At 58.7% G+C, this 14,353-nt stretch overlaps 5 protein-coding genes across 5 annotated transcripts; 3 read left to right on the top strand and 2 right to left on the bottom strand.

Moving 5' to 3' along the window:
* Positions 1-1,384: 1,384 nt before the first annotated feature.
* Positions 1,385-3,066, top strand: HRG_10383 (sir2 family domain-containing protein; the record flags this gene model as incomplete). The annotated part of the gene is made up of 2 exons (XM_044868854.1): positions 1,385-1,616; positions 1,775-3,066. 2 exons carry the CDS (start codon positions 1,385-1,387, stop codon positions 3,064-3,066), a joined length of 1,524 nt encoding a protein of 507 aa, XP_044716209.1.
* Positions 3,067-3,929: 863 nt separating this feature from the next.
* Positions 3,930-7,002, bottom strand: HRG_10384 (kinase; the record flags this gene model as incomplete). The annotated part of the gene is made up of 6 exons (XM_044868855.1): positions 3,930-3,965; positions 4,053-4,341; positions 4,384-4,508; positions 4,560-5,452; positions 5,518-6,355; positions 6,409-7,002. 6 exons carry the CDS (start codon positions 7,000-7,002, stop codon positions 3,930-3,932), a joined length of 2,775 nt encoding a protein of 924 aa, XP_044716210.1.
* A 650-nt stretch (positions 7,003-7,652) lies between these two features.
* Positions 7,653-8,941, top strand: HRG_10385 (amino-transferase class IV domain-containing protein; the record flags this gene model as incomplete). Its single annotated transcript, XM_044868856.1, has 2 exons — positions 7,653-7,878; positions 7,929-8,941. The coding sequence occupies 2 exons, from the start codon at positions 7,653-7,655 to the stop codon at positions 8,939-8,941; spliced, it is 1,239 nt and encodes a 412-aa protein (XP_044716211.1).
* A 412-nt stretch (positions 8,942-9,353) lies between these two features.
* Positions 9,354-9,891, bottom strand: HRG_10386 (ESSS subunit of NADH:ubiquinone oxidoreductase (complex i) domain-containing protein; the record flags this gene model as incomplete). The annotated part of the gene is made up of 2 exons (XM_044868857.1): positions 9,354-9,453; positions 9,620-9,891. 2 exons carry the CDS (start codon positions 9,889-9,891, stop codon positions 9,354-9,356), a joined length of 372 nt encoding a protein of 123 aa, XP_044716212.1.
* Positions 9,892-10,989: 1,098 nt separating this feature from the next.
* On the top strand, positions 10,990-14,290 carry HRG_10387 (fusaric acid resistance protein-like domain-containing protein; the record flags this gene model as incomplete). The annotated part of the gene is made up of 7 exons (XM_044868858.1): positions 10,990-11,772; positions 11,825-13,129; positions 13,183-13,411; positions 13,468-13,589; positions 13,649-13,906; positions 13,990-14,207; positions 14,269-14,290. 7 exons carry the CDS (start codon positions 10,990-10,992, stop codon positions 14,288-14,290), a joined length of 2,937 nt encoding a protein of 978 aa, XP_044716213.1.
* Positions 14,291-14,353: the final 63 nt, after the last annotated feature.

Below are 14,353 nucleotides of genomic sequence, written 5' to 3' on the forward strand. Positions count from 1 at the left end.
CAAGTATGTGCCGGCGAGGGCGTGGATGGTTTCCTGGAGTTGCGGGCGTCTGTCAGCCCGAGGTTACGCATGTTGCCTATGCATTTCGCCGAGCAGAAGGTTGGGGTTGTGTTTTCCCCAGATAGCTCATGACTTGTTCATGGCTCGGCCCGCCTGTCGAGGGCGTACCGGTATTATACACGGACATGCACGCACACTGTATGTGTCCTTTGCTCGTCTCTTCCAGGCTGACTTATTTGCTGTTTCCCCACCACCCATTCTCGCACGCGGTGACGGACGGGTTGGACGCGCAAGTGACACAGGTTGAATTACGCAGTACGTATCCGACTCAGCAAGTACATAATTACAGTACACTCTATTAATTAATATACATGCTCCCCCAAGACGACCCAAGACGACCCCAAGACGACCCGAGACGACCCAAGACGACGGGGCAGGAATGGTATCCGGGAAACGGCAACAGGGTTCGCGCTGCACTGGACGGCGCCAGCGGCAAAGAGAGGCTCCAAAGTCTGACTGACTCGTTGCTTTGCGTGTGCGTGCTGCTGCGTGTGAGGAGCGTAAACAAGGCACGTATCCGTACGTATGGCCAAGTTTCTGCCTGAACTCTTGTCAAGCCTGCTTACCTACTTTCGTACTTTTTTAAACTTGGGATCGGCCACCTTTCTTCCTGCCGCCTCTTTTTTTCCCTTTTAATTAATTGTCCGCTCCAATTCCCATCGTCCTCTGTTCCCCCCTTCTTCCTCTCCACCCCCCCTCTCTCCCTCTGTCTCTCTCTTTCTCTCTCTCTCTCTCTCATATATATCAAACTCTTGCTTGCACCTTATCCTCGCCACTTTTCGCTTCATTCAACGACCCGCCGCCACCTCTCTCGACTCATTTTCCTCTCGGACAGACTCTCGTCACCACCGCCCCCTTTCGGGCTGCGGTTCCTAGACGCCGCCGTGTCCGACTCAACAAAAACCCATCAAACCCCGTCTTTCCCTGGCTCTCCTGGTTCCCTTGCAAAAAGGCCTCCCCTCGCGCCAGACCGACTATTCACCAACAACCAACTATCCTGCACCCGCCCTCCGCCATCCAACTGAAACCGCAGAGGAACGCAACCAAGTCGGCTGAGTCGTAATCGCTGCCCACCACGCAACTGGTGACTTTTCGGCGCCGGCGCGTGGCGAGTTTCGCGCACACACAAACTACATTATTTGTCTCTTGACCTTTTCGCAACCACCTTCTTCTCTCTTCTCCCTTTTTATCCTCTCTTCGCCACCGCCTCCATCTTCCCGTCTCTGGCCGCCCTCCTCCTCCCTTGCTCTCACGTTTTCGCTCTCTCTCTCTTTTTTTTCGCGGCAGCCTCGGCTATCCTCCGGCCAAGGCTCGTCAAATGACGATGAAACGGGGTGCCAAAGGCGTCACCCTCACCCGGCGGAAAGCCAACGCGGCGGCGCTCGACAAGCTGCCCAAGAACGCGAGCCTCGCCGACGTCAAAAAGGCAGAGGCCAATGTCTCGCTTGCCGAGCTCGAGGAGCGCGTCAACGATGTGCGCGAGTCGTGGGAGACGGACTCTCTCTTCGAGGATGCGTTTGAAGAGCTGAGCAACGAGAATGCCGCTCCCGCAAGCAGTACGTTTTTTGTCCTGATCCCCCCTCCCTCACGCCTTGTGTCATGTTTTCGCGGCTGTTGCCTTCTTTTCTCAGTCTTGTCAGAGACGGTGAAAAGACGAAGCGAGGTGGGCAAAGGGCGAGCGAGAGAATGTTTGCTAACACGCGGAAACCCCTAGACTCAGACAGCTGCACCCCCGAAGAGACGGGTCGTCTTCGACGGGAGCTGCGAGAGTACGGCCCGGCCATCTTCTGCCAGCGGACCGTCGACGCCGGCCGCTACACGGCCAAGAAGCTGCTCAGCGCCTTTGGCCTCCGCCCGCCGCCCTTCCTCGAGGGCGAGCCCGACGAGGCCTACTTCAGCCTCCTGTCCCTGGCCATCTCGCGCGAGCTGTCCAAGCGCGCCAAGCTGTCGTGCTACAACACCGTCGACGACGCCGTCAACCTCCTGGCCCGGTGCAGCAACATCATCGTCATCACCGGCGCCGGCATCTCCACGTCGCTCGGCATCCCCGACTTCCGCTCAAAGGGAACCGGCCTCTACTCCAAGCTCGAGCACCTGGGCCTCAACGACCCGCAGGAGGTGTTCGACATTGACGTCTTCAAGCAGGATCCCACCATCTTCTACTCGGTCGCAAAGGACATTGTCCCCGCCACGGACCGCTACACGCCCACGCACAAGTTCATCGCCATGCTGCACCAGCGCGGCAAGCTGCTCACAAACTACTCGCAGAACATCGACAACCTCGAGGTCAAGGCCGGCCTACCGCGCGACAAGCTGATCCAGTGCCACGGCTCCTTCGGCACCGCCAGCTGCGTCCAGTGCGGCTACCAGCTGCAGGGCGACAGCATCTTCCCCGACATACGCGCCGGCAACATCCCGCGCTGCCCGCGCTGCGTCCAGTCGCTGCGCGCAAACGGCGCCGGCGCCGTCAAGCGCAAGCGCTCCGCCGGCGCCGACGGCAGCAAGAAGCGCCGGCGCTGGTCCGACGACAGCTCCGGCGCCGACGACGACTCGTCCGACTTCGACATCCCCCAGGCCGGCGTCATGAAGCCCGACATTACCTTCTTCGGCGAGGCCCTGCCCGACGAGTTCTCCAGGCGCCTGACCGAGCACGACCGCGACAAGGTGGACCTGGTCGTCGTCATCGGCACCTCGCTCAAGGTGACGCCCGTCTCCGAGATTGTCAGCTGGCTCCCGCCGCACATTCCCCAGGTCTACGTCTCGCGCCAGGCCGTCAACCACATCAACTTCGACATTGACCTGCTCGGCGACTGCGACGTCGTCGTCGCCGAACTGTGCCGCCGCCTGGAGTGGCCCCTCGAGCACGAAATGGTCCCCGAGGGCCAGCGCATTGACGTGCGCGCCGAGGCCGGATACAAGAGCCGCCACGTCTTCGAGGCCGCCGAGCCCGCCAGCAACGGCGACTCCGCCGCAGCGGTCCCCAAAAAGGGCTCGGCCAAGAGTTGAAATGACTCGGAAAGTTGCCGCAACCGATCCCCTCGCTGTTGAACAACCTTCTTGAAACATGCCCGATCAAAAAGGCCCTCTTTGTTGCCCCCCATGCCCGCAATCGCCTCTGTCCAGCCTTGCTCCCCCAGCCCATGTCCGCTCTTTCGCCCAGCGCCGTGTTCTTTCGGCAAGGAGTTTTCAGCGTCAGAAACCACGGGAGTTGGGCGTCGTTTCTTTCCCTGAGGGGTGGCCAGGCGACTACCACAACCACCCCCGGTCTTTCTCAGCCCCTTCTAGGCATCTGTGCTACAGTTTCTCCTCCATGACCATTTCATCATGTTTGTGTCTTGTTTTTCTTCTTATTCTTCCTCATTTTCAGATCAGGTCTGTGCGCCGTTGGTGGACGGCACCTCCTCGCGCCACCCTGACTAGACAGGGCGAGCGAGACTGCTGGGAGGGAGGAGCAATGTGGCGAATTATTAAAAGGAACGCGACGAACAGCCTGTTTTGCTTCTTTTGCGGGGGAAAAAGGACGCTTCTGGACTGTCTACTACACAAACGGCTTCGTTCCTCTCTTGGAGAGGCATCTTCATTGGCAGACATAGAAACGACGTGAAGGAATGCTCATGTTCATGAACGACAGGCTCTACAGCAGGCCCGCGTCCCCCGTCTCTATTGAAGTGTTGTGAACCCTATTTTCCTAGCCTGCTATACGCTTTGAGGGGAGAAAAAGGAAAAGGGGGAGGCCTCCGAGGCACGATCCCCTCCGTCCATCCTGTGTTTCCAGCCCGCTCCGTACTATCCCAATGACGACCAACCGACCAGCCCAATAACCACCCTGCTTCAAATCAATAGACCGAAAAAAGGAGGAAAGGAAGTCCTCAAATCAGACTCTCGTACTTGTCCAGCCCCGACCTCTGCTGACCACCTGACGCGCTCGCGCTCGCGCCCACGCCCACGCCCACGCCCACGCCCACGCTCATGCTCATGTTGTTCATACTCACGGGGCTTTTGGCTTGATGGCTCGCCATGCCGGCGCCGGCGCCACCCATGTTCCAGCCCGTTTGCGCTACCGGTGCGGGGGCCGGCCTGATGCTCAAGCCGGGGGCGCCGTTGCTGCTTTGCGCGACGCCGCCCGGAGGAGGCGGCAGCGAAAAGGACGAGTTGGGCGAAGCGCCCGCCGCCGGCCTCTGGCCAAACGACATACTCGGGGACGCAGCCGCCGCCATGCCGCTGCCCCCAAACGCGAAGCTGCCGGGAGCCTGTATGGCATTGGGGCTGCTAGCGGTGTAACTGCTGGCGAAGTTGGACGGCGCGGGGGCTGTCGACGCCCACGGGTTGACTGTGGAGGCGGGGGTCGACGACCAGTTGATGGAGGACGAGGTGCTGCCGCTGCTGGGGACGGCGGGACGAGGCGGTGGCTGGAAGCTTGACTGTGTCGGCTGCAGTGGCTGGCTGAACTGCGTCGACGACGGCGTCAGCGTCCCCATGCGCGAGAGGTCCGGCGTCACCGTGCGGAAGCCCGGCCCCTGACCCTGTGCTCTGCTGCTCGAGCCAGCGGCGGGACTTGCCGTGCTCTGCGTGGACCAGGCAAATGCCGGTGTTTGAGGCGTGCTCGACGGCGACTTGCTGGTCGCGGGCGACGCGGCAGAAGGTGTTTCGTCCCACCCCATGAAGCCGTTGCCAGACGATCCGCCACCGCCGCTGCCATCCGCTCTGCCTTTGACGAGCGCCTCAAAGTCGTTCTCGTCAGTCCCGTTGCTCGGCTCGAAGGCGGTCCCCGTCACGCCGCCAAAGGCAAGGAAGTCCTCGTTAGGGCCCGCTGTCGACCCGTTGGACATGCCGGTTGTCTCCTGAAGTTTCCGAACTTGCTCATCCTCTACTCGCCTCGACAGGCTCTTAATGAGCTCCATGAACGCTTGAAATTGCTTAAGATCGAGCAATGGGCCCAGGCTCATGCTCCAGAGCACCGGTAGGATCTCCATGGCCACAAACTCGGCGTCAGCTATCTGTCCGACAATGCGAAGGACATTTAGAGCGGCAATCATGACTGCCGGCTCCTTTGTCCTGATTGCCTTGACCAAGGGCACAATCTTCTCCTGCATCGTGTACTTGTCCAAAGCGCTGGACGAGGAAGTCTTTTTCTCCGTTGCAAGCCCATTCAGCCCATCGTCAACTGCGGCTTCCGTCGAGCCGCCGCAGAGCACGACAAAAGCTTGCAGGCCGCGAACCTTGATGGCAAGGCTGTTGGTCTTGCTGAACACCATGGCGACGACCGGGAAGAGTTCGTTCTTGATGGTGGTAAAGTCGAGCACAGGAAGCACTGCGGGCAGGGTTCTCAGGGCAGCGTCCACGATGGCGTGAGTGGGACACTCTATCGCTGCCATGATGACGGGCAAGATGTCTGATTGAGCAAGTCAGGTCAGCCGTCATCTCGCCGAGTCGCCGTCGGCGCAGTGTTCTACTTACCATCCTTGAACTCCTTGCCAGAGCTGTTTTCTGCTGCTGCAGGGAGATGCTCGAGAAAGACCATGAGCCCGGCGTCCCTGGCCGGGTCTTTCTCCTGACCTTGCTTCGCGTTCACCACAAAGATGGTTTTCAGGGCGGGTCGAACTTTCTCACCGAAAGCCCGCCGAGCCGAAGGAAGCAGCTCGATTATCTTGAAAACGTTCTGGAGAATCAATGAAAGCAAGTCCCGGTCCTTGAGCTCCTCGAGCAACGCTGGCAGAATCTTCTTTTCCATGACAGACTTTGGGAATGACGGCAAAACCTTATTAAGGCCTCGCATAAACTGCGACTTTTCATTTGGAGTCTTGGCTGGAAATGAATCAAGAAATCGGATCGTCGACACAAGGACGTTGTCAAAGTACTCGCTCTGCTGAAACTCCCGGGCAGTCATTCGTTGAGCAGGCCGTCTGGTGATGAGCCGCGGCAAGACGTCGTTGGAGAGTTCCTTGGGCAGCGGGCGCGAGGAGAGGAAGCTGTTGGATGGCGAGGGCGTGGTAGACGAGGAGGAAAAGAGTCTCTTGTAAGAAGAGAGGCTGCTGTGGCTTTCCAGGGGCGACCGATGGGGAGAGTTGTAGAGTGCGACAGACAGCAGGCCAAGCGAGAACATGTCTGCTGAAGGCGTCAGGCTATTGTCCAGGACGAAGTCGGGAGAAGTGTAGTCGAGGTTTAGCTGGACGAAACCGGGAAGCCTCGGATCCATGTTGAGGACTTCGTGCAGGTTGATGCCTTGAATTGAGGTCGGCTTGGTCGAGTTTTCGGCGGGACTGCAAAAGGACAGCCCACTTATCTTCCAGTCAGACTGCATGGCCAGTCAGTTGGTGGAATTGGGCTTGTCATTGGGATACTGCGAACCTTTGAGTTTATGAGAATGGCTTCGGGGGTCAAATTGCCATGGACGAGCCCGGCATTGTCGTGTAAGAACTCGAGCGCCTTGCTGAGCTGCAGGAGGCCTTTCTGGATCTCGAGTTCGTCAATCTCGACTTCTCTTCGCCGCCGCACGCCGTCGGCGTCTTCGGTAACGTAGCGACTCGACCGGCCACTGGAGTTCTCGCGATCATTCTTTTCCTGCAAGACGCTCGCCAGCGACGCGGTGACGGGCTCGGTGACGAATTGCAGACCACCCCCCCTTGTCTCCTCGACGGGTTCGACGAGCTCGAGTATGCTGGGATGCCTCAGCTTGGCCAGGCTAGAGGCCTCCTTCTTGAGGCGCTCAACAACCTCTTCGGCGCTCCGCTTGAAAGACGAAGCGGCCGAGCGGCCGAGCGAGTTGCCATGGCTCTCGAGCGATCTCTTGTCAAAGACAAAGACGCTGTATGCCTTGCCCGTCGACTTCTTCTTGGCATCGTATATCTTCCACGGGCCGGCCGTCGAGGTCGGGCTCGGCGACACGGAATAGTTTGCGGTGATGTTTGTGGCGGAGATGGACTTGAGCGCGGAGGAGAACATGCTGCGATTATGCTGAGCGAGGCCGCCAAGTCTTGCATATCATGTCGTCGTCTGGCGGCTTGACGTGGGAGAGGAGCTCGGCAGCGGTCGGTAGAGATGTGCCGTCTGGCTTGACAGTTGAAGAGTTAAAGAGATGAGTTGGCGGCGTCTCCTCGCCCAAGCCCTGAAGCTGTCCAATGATGGATGGCAACCAAGGGCCCCTTTTGCTCAGACGTCGACGTCGACTATGACTAAGGTCTGTAGGCTGGTACTCGCTGTGGAGGGCGTGGTGTCGTTGGCACGAGGTACTGGATACGTCCCTGTTTCGCAACTGGCCAGGTTGCTGCACAATCCGTACTGTGTACAGACCAGATGGCGTCGAGATGGGGGGCTGAGAACGTATCCAGTACATGCGAGTCGCGTGTATGCCTTCCTTTCGAGACGCTTATCTTCGGCCCCCAAAAGCTGCGCCTCCGTCCTCCGGTACCGGGGCCGTCAAGACTCTTTTTCACCCTCGAGAGAGACGTCCGCGCCTCTCGAGGTCCGCGCCAGCTTCAACATAAGGTCGCTACTCTGAAGACCCGCCTTGTTTTACACCCGTCCTGCTTCAATCACTCTCCCCGACTTGCGCACAATTGGCCGTCGTCGCACCGGGCGCCGAAATCGTCGCAATGCGCGTCTCCGCCGGTCTGGTGCGGAGCGCCTTCTGGGCCACTGCCAGGTGCTCACGCTCACTCCCTGTGCGCCAGCCGGCTCGGCTATACAGCATAAAGGCTGAAGCTGCGTCGGTATCGAAGCTGCACATCCTCGACCCCTCCAGACTCACCATCACCAAGACTAAGACCCCCAAGCCATTGAGCAAACCCGAAGACCTCGTGTTTGGCAGGGAGTTCACTGGTGCGTCCCGGGACTGCCTGTCATCTTCTTTCCTCTAACATTTCCTGTAGATCATATGCTAGCCATTGAGTGGAATCAGGAGCAAGGCTGGATGGAACCTCACATCACTCCCTATCAGAACCTCTCCCTGGACCCGGCGACGTGTGTCTTCCACTATGCCTTCGAGTGCTTCGAGGGGATGAAGGCGTACAAGGACAAGCATGGCAAGATTCGGCTCTTCCGGCCTGACAGAAACATGGCCCGTCTGAACAAGTCTGCCGCCCGTATCGCTCTGCCTACCTTTGAGCCGACCAGCCTCATCCAACTCATCAGCAAGCTCACCAATCTCGACTCTCGCTTTATCCCGGACCAAAAAGGCTACTCTCTCTACCTGCGTCCCACCCTGATCGGGACGCAAAAGACGCTGGGTGTTGGCCCCCCTGGCTCAGCCCTACTGTACGTCATTGCCTCACCCGTCGGCCCCTACTACCCAACCGGCTTCAAGGCAGTCTCGCTCGAGGCGACCGACTACGCTGTCCGCGCATGGCCCGGCGGCGTCGGCGACAAGAAGCTTGGGGCCAACTACGCGCCATGCATCGTTCCCCAACTGCAGGCCGCCAGCCGTGGCTACCAGCAGAACCTATGGCTCTTTGGCGAGGAGGAGTATGTCACCGAGGTTGGCACCATGAACATGTTTGTCGCCATGAAAGACCGGGAGACTGGCCAGAGGGAGCTCATCACTGCTCCGCTTGACGGGACCATCCTCGAGGGTGTGACGAGGGACTCGGTTCTGGCGCTGGCGAGGGAGCGCCTTGGCCCCGAGGGCTGGAAAATCACCGAGCGCAAATTCACAATGAAGGAGATTTACGAGGCGTCCATCGAGGGCCGCTTGTTGGAAGCTTTTGGCTCCGGCACGGCAGCCATCGTCAGCCCGGTGCGGACCATTGCATGGAAGGGCAAGCAAGTAGATTGTGGGTTGAAGGAAAACGAAGAGTCTGGTGAGATTGCACTGAAGATCAAGGCGTGGATGGAGGCCATCCAATACGGCGATGAGGAGCATGAGTGGAGCGTCAAACTCGAATAAACAGGGCGTGCGAGACGGATAGATGGTACTCCGGGGTGTTGCGGCCATGCAGTCATTTACAAAGATATAGTACCGAGGCTCCTGTCTGCGCAGCAGGTGGTTGCGCCGGGGAAGTGTACGCACCACAGGGCGTATGTCTCGGCAGCAACCCCTTTTGAGGTTGGTGCAAGGCATGTCAAGCTGTGACCCGAGAGTTAACCTCTCGGGAGAAGAGAGGGAGACCTCGCCATCGATTGCGTGCAATGTCAAGTCTAGTGATTCGTGTCCTGAAGAAATCTGCACTCGTTGCCCAAGATGGAAAGAAAAGAGAACGAACGAAAACATGTACAAGTGTGTGCAACTCGCAACCCAGTCGTCTGGTTCACCACCGGCGGCTCACCACGTCTATCCGTCGCAGAAGTGCACGACTTCCTTACTCCTTCTTGTCTTGAGGCTGGTTCGGCGAGGGATCGGGCAGGATGCCCTCAGCTTCTAACCTCCGGCGGGCTTCTTCGAGAGCCCAAGTAGAGACACTGGAAAAGGATGAGTACTGATCAGTATGGCGTTGCCCGTAATTGTCGGGGAGCGGAGGCATGCGGCCAAGCAACGCCACCAAGGATGCGGTAGATAAGAGGGCATGAGGCCAATGCGATGGCTGCAAGCCGTACGCCGGCAAGACTAAGGGAGGGTAAGACTCACGTTGTGTCAGGCTTGAAGGCGAATGCGATGCCGGTAGCCACGATTGTGGCGAAAAACAGAGCCATGGGCCACTCCCAGCCCTCGGGTTCGGGTTTCTCGCCGGGCTTGACGCCCCAGAGCCAGCCGGTGGGAGGGTCGAACTGGGACTCGTTGCTGTGGCCGCCGCCTTGCCGTGTCGAAGACATGGAGAAAGAGGAGCGCAGGGCGACGGAAGATTGGCGGGCGCATCGCATCGCTCGCAGCGGCGCGACGGGGCGTGGGAAGAGGGCCATCGGGGCGCGATATGCGTGTTTGGAGGCGGCTCGGCCGAGTGGGGAGGTTGTACGTTGCCTCGATGGCTGGGACTTGGTTGATAGGTGTGATGTTGGTGGAGGAGCAACCGTCATGGGGAAGTCGGAGGAGACCGGACCGGGGGGGACATCGGACCAGATCACGTGATATGCCGTTGCAGGTTCCGGGTTGGCTCGCAGCCCCACTTTTGCATTTCGCACGGCTGAACTACCAATACCAAGAGCAACGGAATGAAGCCAGAGTGAATGACTCTGCTTTATTACACGTCGAAAGCATATTCGCTACGGAAGACCTCTGCCGAGTCGATAAGGTGTAGCGGCAGACGGCGATACCGCTCTTGCCTCCCATCGCCGCCTTTTCGGAAAAGAGCCTCAAAGCCCGGCTATGAATTCACGATGTTTGCTGTGTGCCAACGCCATCCGCGGAAAGCGTGCTGGCCATGGCCACTTCCCGTCTAGCATTCATGGTGTACTAGTGCTGGATTCCGCCTTACTTGGGTAGGCAAGTAGGCCCCGGAATGCGCGCAGAGGCGCTGTGGGGTATCGCCGACTAAATTTCCTAAATTTCCAGACCCTCCCTACAACTAGCCCGTCTCGGGATGCCTTTCTTCCTCGACGTCAATCATCACTCGGAAACCCTCCCCATGGATCACATTTGCATGGCCCTACTTGTCTGTGCTGAATCATCCATCGGCCGTTCGATCAGCAGAACCCTGTCGCCAGGGTGTCCAAGTCTGGTTTCAAAGAACCCCTGGGGGCAAATCTCCATCCGAGAGCGGCCCGTCTGTTTGTCTTACTCTTGCCTTGCCATCACCAGCCCGCGCCCGCTCTCCAACTCGATGAAGCGTTGCTCAGCGGGTGAATGGGAGCGTCGGCACCATGTCTAGTGCTGGGTCAAACCAAGCGGCGCCTCCTCTAGATGGCTCAAGTCCACCCCAGATCCGTCGGCGGCGCCAGCGGCAAGACGAGCTGCAACGCCCACCGCTCCCAGAACCTTCAGATGGGGTCTACCTGGCAGATCCTGCATCTTGCACTTGGAGCAGGCGTAGCTCCGCCATCAGCATCGCCCAAATTGACCAGATGATCTCAGATGACCAGATAGACACGGAGACCTACGGTGTGTCAGACCTTCGAGATGGCTTTTTCGATGCCATGTACGTCAAGTCGTCGCCCTTGTCTGCCCTGGAGCTCCTGGAACATTGCGAGGATACGCTTCCCGCCGAGTTTGACAAGCCTTCCATCTTCGCCACCGGACACTTTCTTCCCAGGCAATGGCACGAGCTACGGTCCATCTTTAAGCGGGTAACGACCACGCGAGCGGGCATCTCGCTTCTCAAGTCATTCACTGCATTCTACGTGGCCTACGTGCTGTGTCTTGTACCCTTGGTCCGCTCATGGCTTGGTCCGTATCATTACATGATGGCTCTCTCCATCATCGTCAACCATCCGGCCAGGCCGTTTGGAGCTCAAGTGGACGGCACGGCTCTCACTATCTTGGGCGTTGCATGCGGGCTCGGATGGGGCGCCATAGGCCTGCTGCTGTCTACGTCGACGTTGGCAGCGCAAGCAGGGTACGCGGGCATCCTGGCGCTATTTCTCGCCCTGTTCACGGCTACCATGGCCTTGATTCGAGCCTTCTTCATCAGATTCCATCAGGCAGTTCTGTCTGCCGGCATTGCCGTCATCTTCACCACCTTGGCCCAGACAAGCAGCCGCGAAATCAGTTGGCCGAAGTTGCTCGACTATGGTATCCCTTGGCTGCTCGGGCAGGCCATCGCCCTGGTCACCAACTGCCTTGTCTTCCCTGACGCCGGTTCAAGAGCCATAGCTTCCACGCTGCACGCGTCTTTCCAGGTTATGCAGGTTCGTCTTGCTCACCGACTGGAGCGTTTGCTGGCTGACTGTATGTCCGCAGGAAGCTCTTGTCATACCAAAACCTCGAGACAACAGGCTTCGGCGGCGCCTGGCGCGGGCTTTCGTGGACTTATCGCAAGCATGCCGTGACATGGCATTAGACATGACAATTACCCGATTTCGGCCAGCCGACATCGTGGAGCTGCGCAATCTCACGCAAGCTGTCATCCGGGCCCTCTTAACCCTCAAGACAGATACCTGTCTGTTCGAGGAGCCAGTGGCTGAGCGTGACATCATCATCACCGTGGATGGGCCTGCCTCGGGCGCTTTCGAAGATGCCAAGAGTGCAGACTTGGGCCCGAGCGAGGACAACGCCAGCCGCAGAGCGATCGAGGAGCTGCGCGATCCGACAAAGCGCATGCTGTCCTGCATGACGGAAGCCTTGCAGGGGTGTGATGCCGCATTAATGGACCAGTCTGGTCATCGCAAATATTTGGGTCCGTTGCCAGACGTTTCATCGTCCCTGCTACCGCTTCTTACGAGTCTTGACCAGGCAAAGAGTGCGTTCGATGCCGTCGAGTCCAAGCTCCTCGGCTCTGGGCAACGGCTCCCCGACTCTTCCATGCAAGACAGTGACGTCGTACAGCTCTTTGTGTTCGCTCGCCATGTTCGCGAAGCTGCTGCCGCCATCGAGAGCATGGTGTTCAAGGTGCAGGCCATGCAAGAGTCGTCCGATTGGCCGCGGCTGTGCCTCCCGTCTTATCCGTTTTGGAAAGCCGTTTATCGAACAAATGCCCAGGTGAGACATGATCGCGGAGGCGTGACTGCTGGGTCTTATCACGTTACCTTTGCAGAGATAGCACACCTCCTGGACAAGATCAAGTCTGTGGAGCACAAGCCCATACCTCGAGGAGACGACGAGGACAAGGATGTCGGCTTGGAGGTTCAAGGCTCCCACGCGACCATGGATGCCGAAGCCGACGTTGCAGTGACACCAAAGAAGAATCGTCTACGATATAGGATTTGGCGCGTCCTGTACCGTCTCCAAGGATTCGAAAGCAGATATGCGTTCAAAGTCTGCCTTGTCACCACCTTGCTCTCCGTGCCGGGATACTTGGATCAAAGCAAGGGCTGGTGGGACGAGTACGAAGCTTGGTGGGCAGTTGCCGTCGGCTGGCTTGCACTGCACCCCAGGGTCGGAGGAAACGTGCAGGATCTCGTCACCAGAGGACTCCTGGCTATTCTTGGTGCCGCTTGGAGCGGCGCCGCATACGCTGCCGGCAACGGAAACCCGTACGTCATGGGCGCGTTTGCTGCCGTGTACATGCTCCCTATGCTGTACCGCTTTACGCAGAGCTCACATCCGGTATTGCACACCTCCAAGTCACGGCGCGGAGGCATGAGCTGACGATTCGATAGCGATCGGGCTTGATCGGGTGCTTGTCGTTTACTGTCATTTCTCTCAGGCTCCAAGCCAACGGCGGCGGCACTTCCCCAGCACTCTTTGCCTTGCTGAAAGGTATTGCGTTTTTTGTAGGAGTTACGGCTCCCGGAGTCGTCAACTGGGTTTTATGGCCGTTTGTGGCGAGGCACGAGCTGAGACACGCCATCTCATCCATGATGTTCTTCATGAGCATCATCTATCGCAGTAGGCCTTTCACGTGTCTTTGCTCACCCAAGCCACCCTCTGCTAATGTGCAACAGGTGTGGTGGCCCGATACGTGTACTTCAATGAGGGCAAAGAGCCTACCCCTAGCGAAGTCCAAAGATCCGAAATGCTTGAGGGGCGCCTTAGAGAGGGCTTTGTTCGGATCAGGCAGCTTCTGGTGAGTCAAGGGCGTGCGTCAAGTCGAGTCGTAGCACGTCGTCGCTCACGCTTTGCCAGGCCATGACGCAGAAGGAGATGCGTCTGCGCGCCCCATTCGACCCCGTCCCTTACTCGGCGCTGGCCGATGCTTGCGAGCGTTTCTTCGACTATCTCGTGGCCGTACGCCAGTCGACCCTCTTCTACAACCCAGACTACATCCGCGACAACCCCGTCGCGGCGGAGCAGCTCCTGAGCTTCCGGCGAGATGCCGTGGCCACCATCCTGGGCAACCTCTACATCCTTGCCGGTGCGCTGCGATCGCAGCGCAAAGTGCCTGTGAGTTGGCCAGACTGTTTGTTGCCAGGGAGCTGCAACTTTTTATTCCAATCGCATTTTGCTGATTGCCATGGGGTTTGCAGCGCTATCTGCCGAGCGCGGCTGCGGCGAGGAAGAGGCTCCTCATCAAGTCGGCCGAGGTCGAGGAGGAAATGTCGAAGCACGCCCGCGAGACGGACGCCGAGTGGCACAAGCGGTGGAGCGACATGTACAGGTACTCGTACAACGCCAGCCTGACGGGCTGCGTCGCACAGATGGAGGAGCTTGAGAAGTACACCAAGCTCATTGTCGGCGAGCAGGGGTAAGTCGACGGGCCGCCTTGTGTGCGCATGTGTGCTCTTCGCTGACTGGCGCCGCCAAAGCTACGACTTATTGAAGAAATAGAATAGGGCTCACGGTCGAGAAATCACGGGGTGGAGGGGGGGAGGGGACGTGGGGAGATGAAGC

The sequence above is a fragment of the Hirsutella rhossiliensis genome, assembly GCF_020360975.1.
Source record: "Hirsutella rhossiliensis strain HR02 chromosome Unknown scaffold00015, whole genome shotgun sequence".
Classification (NCBI taxonomy): domain Eukaryota; kingdom Fungi; phylum Ascomycota; class Sordariomycetes; order Hypocreales; family Ophiocordycipitaceae; genus Hirsutella; species Hirsutella rhossiliensis.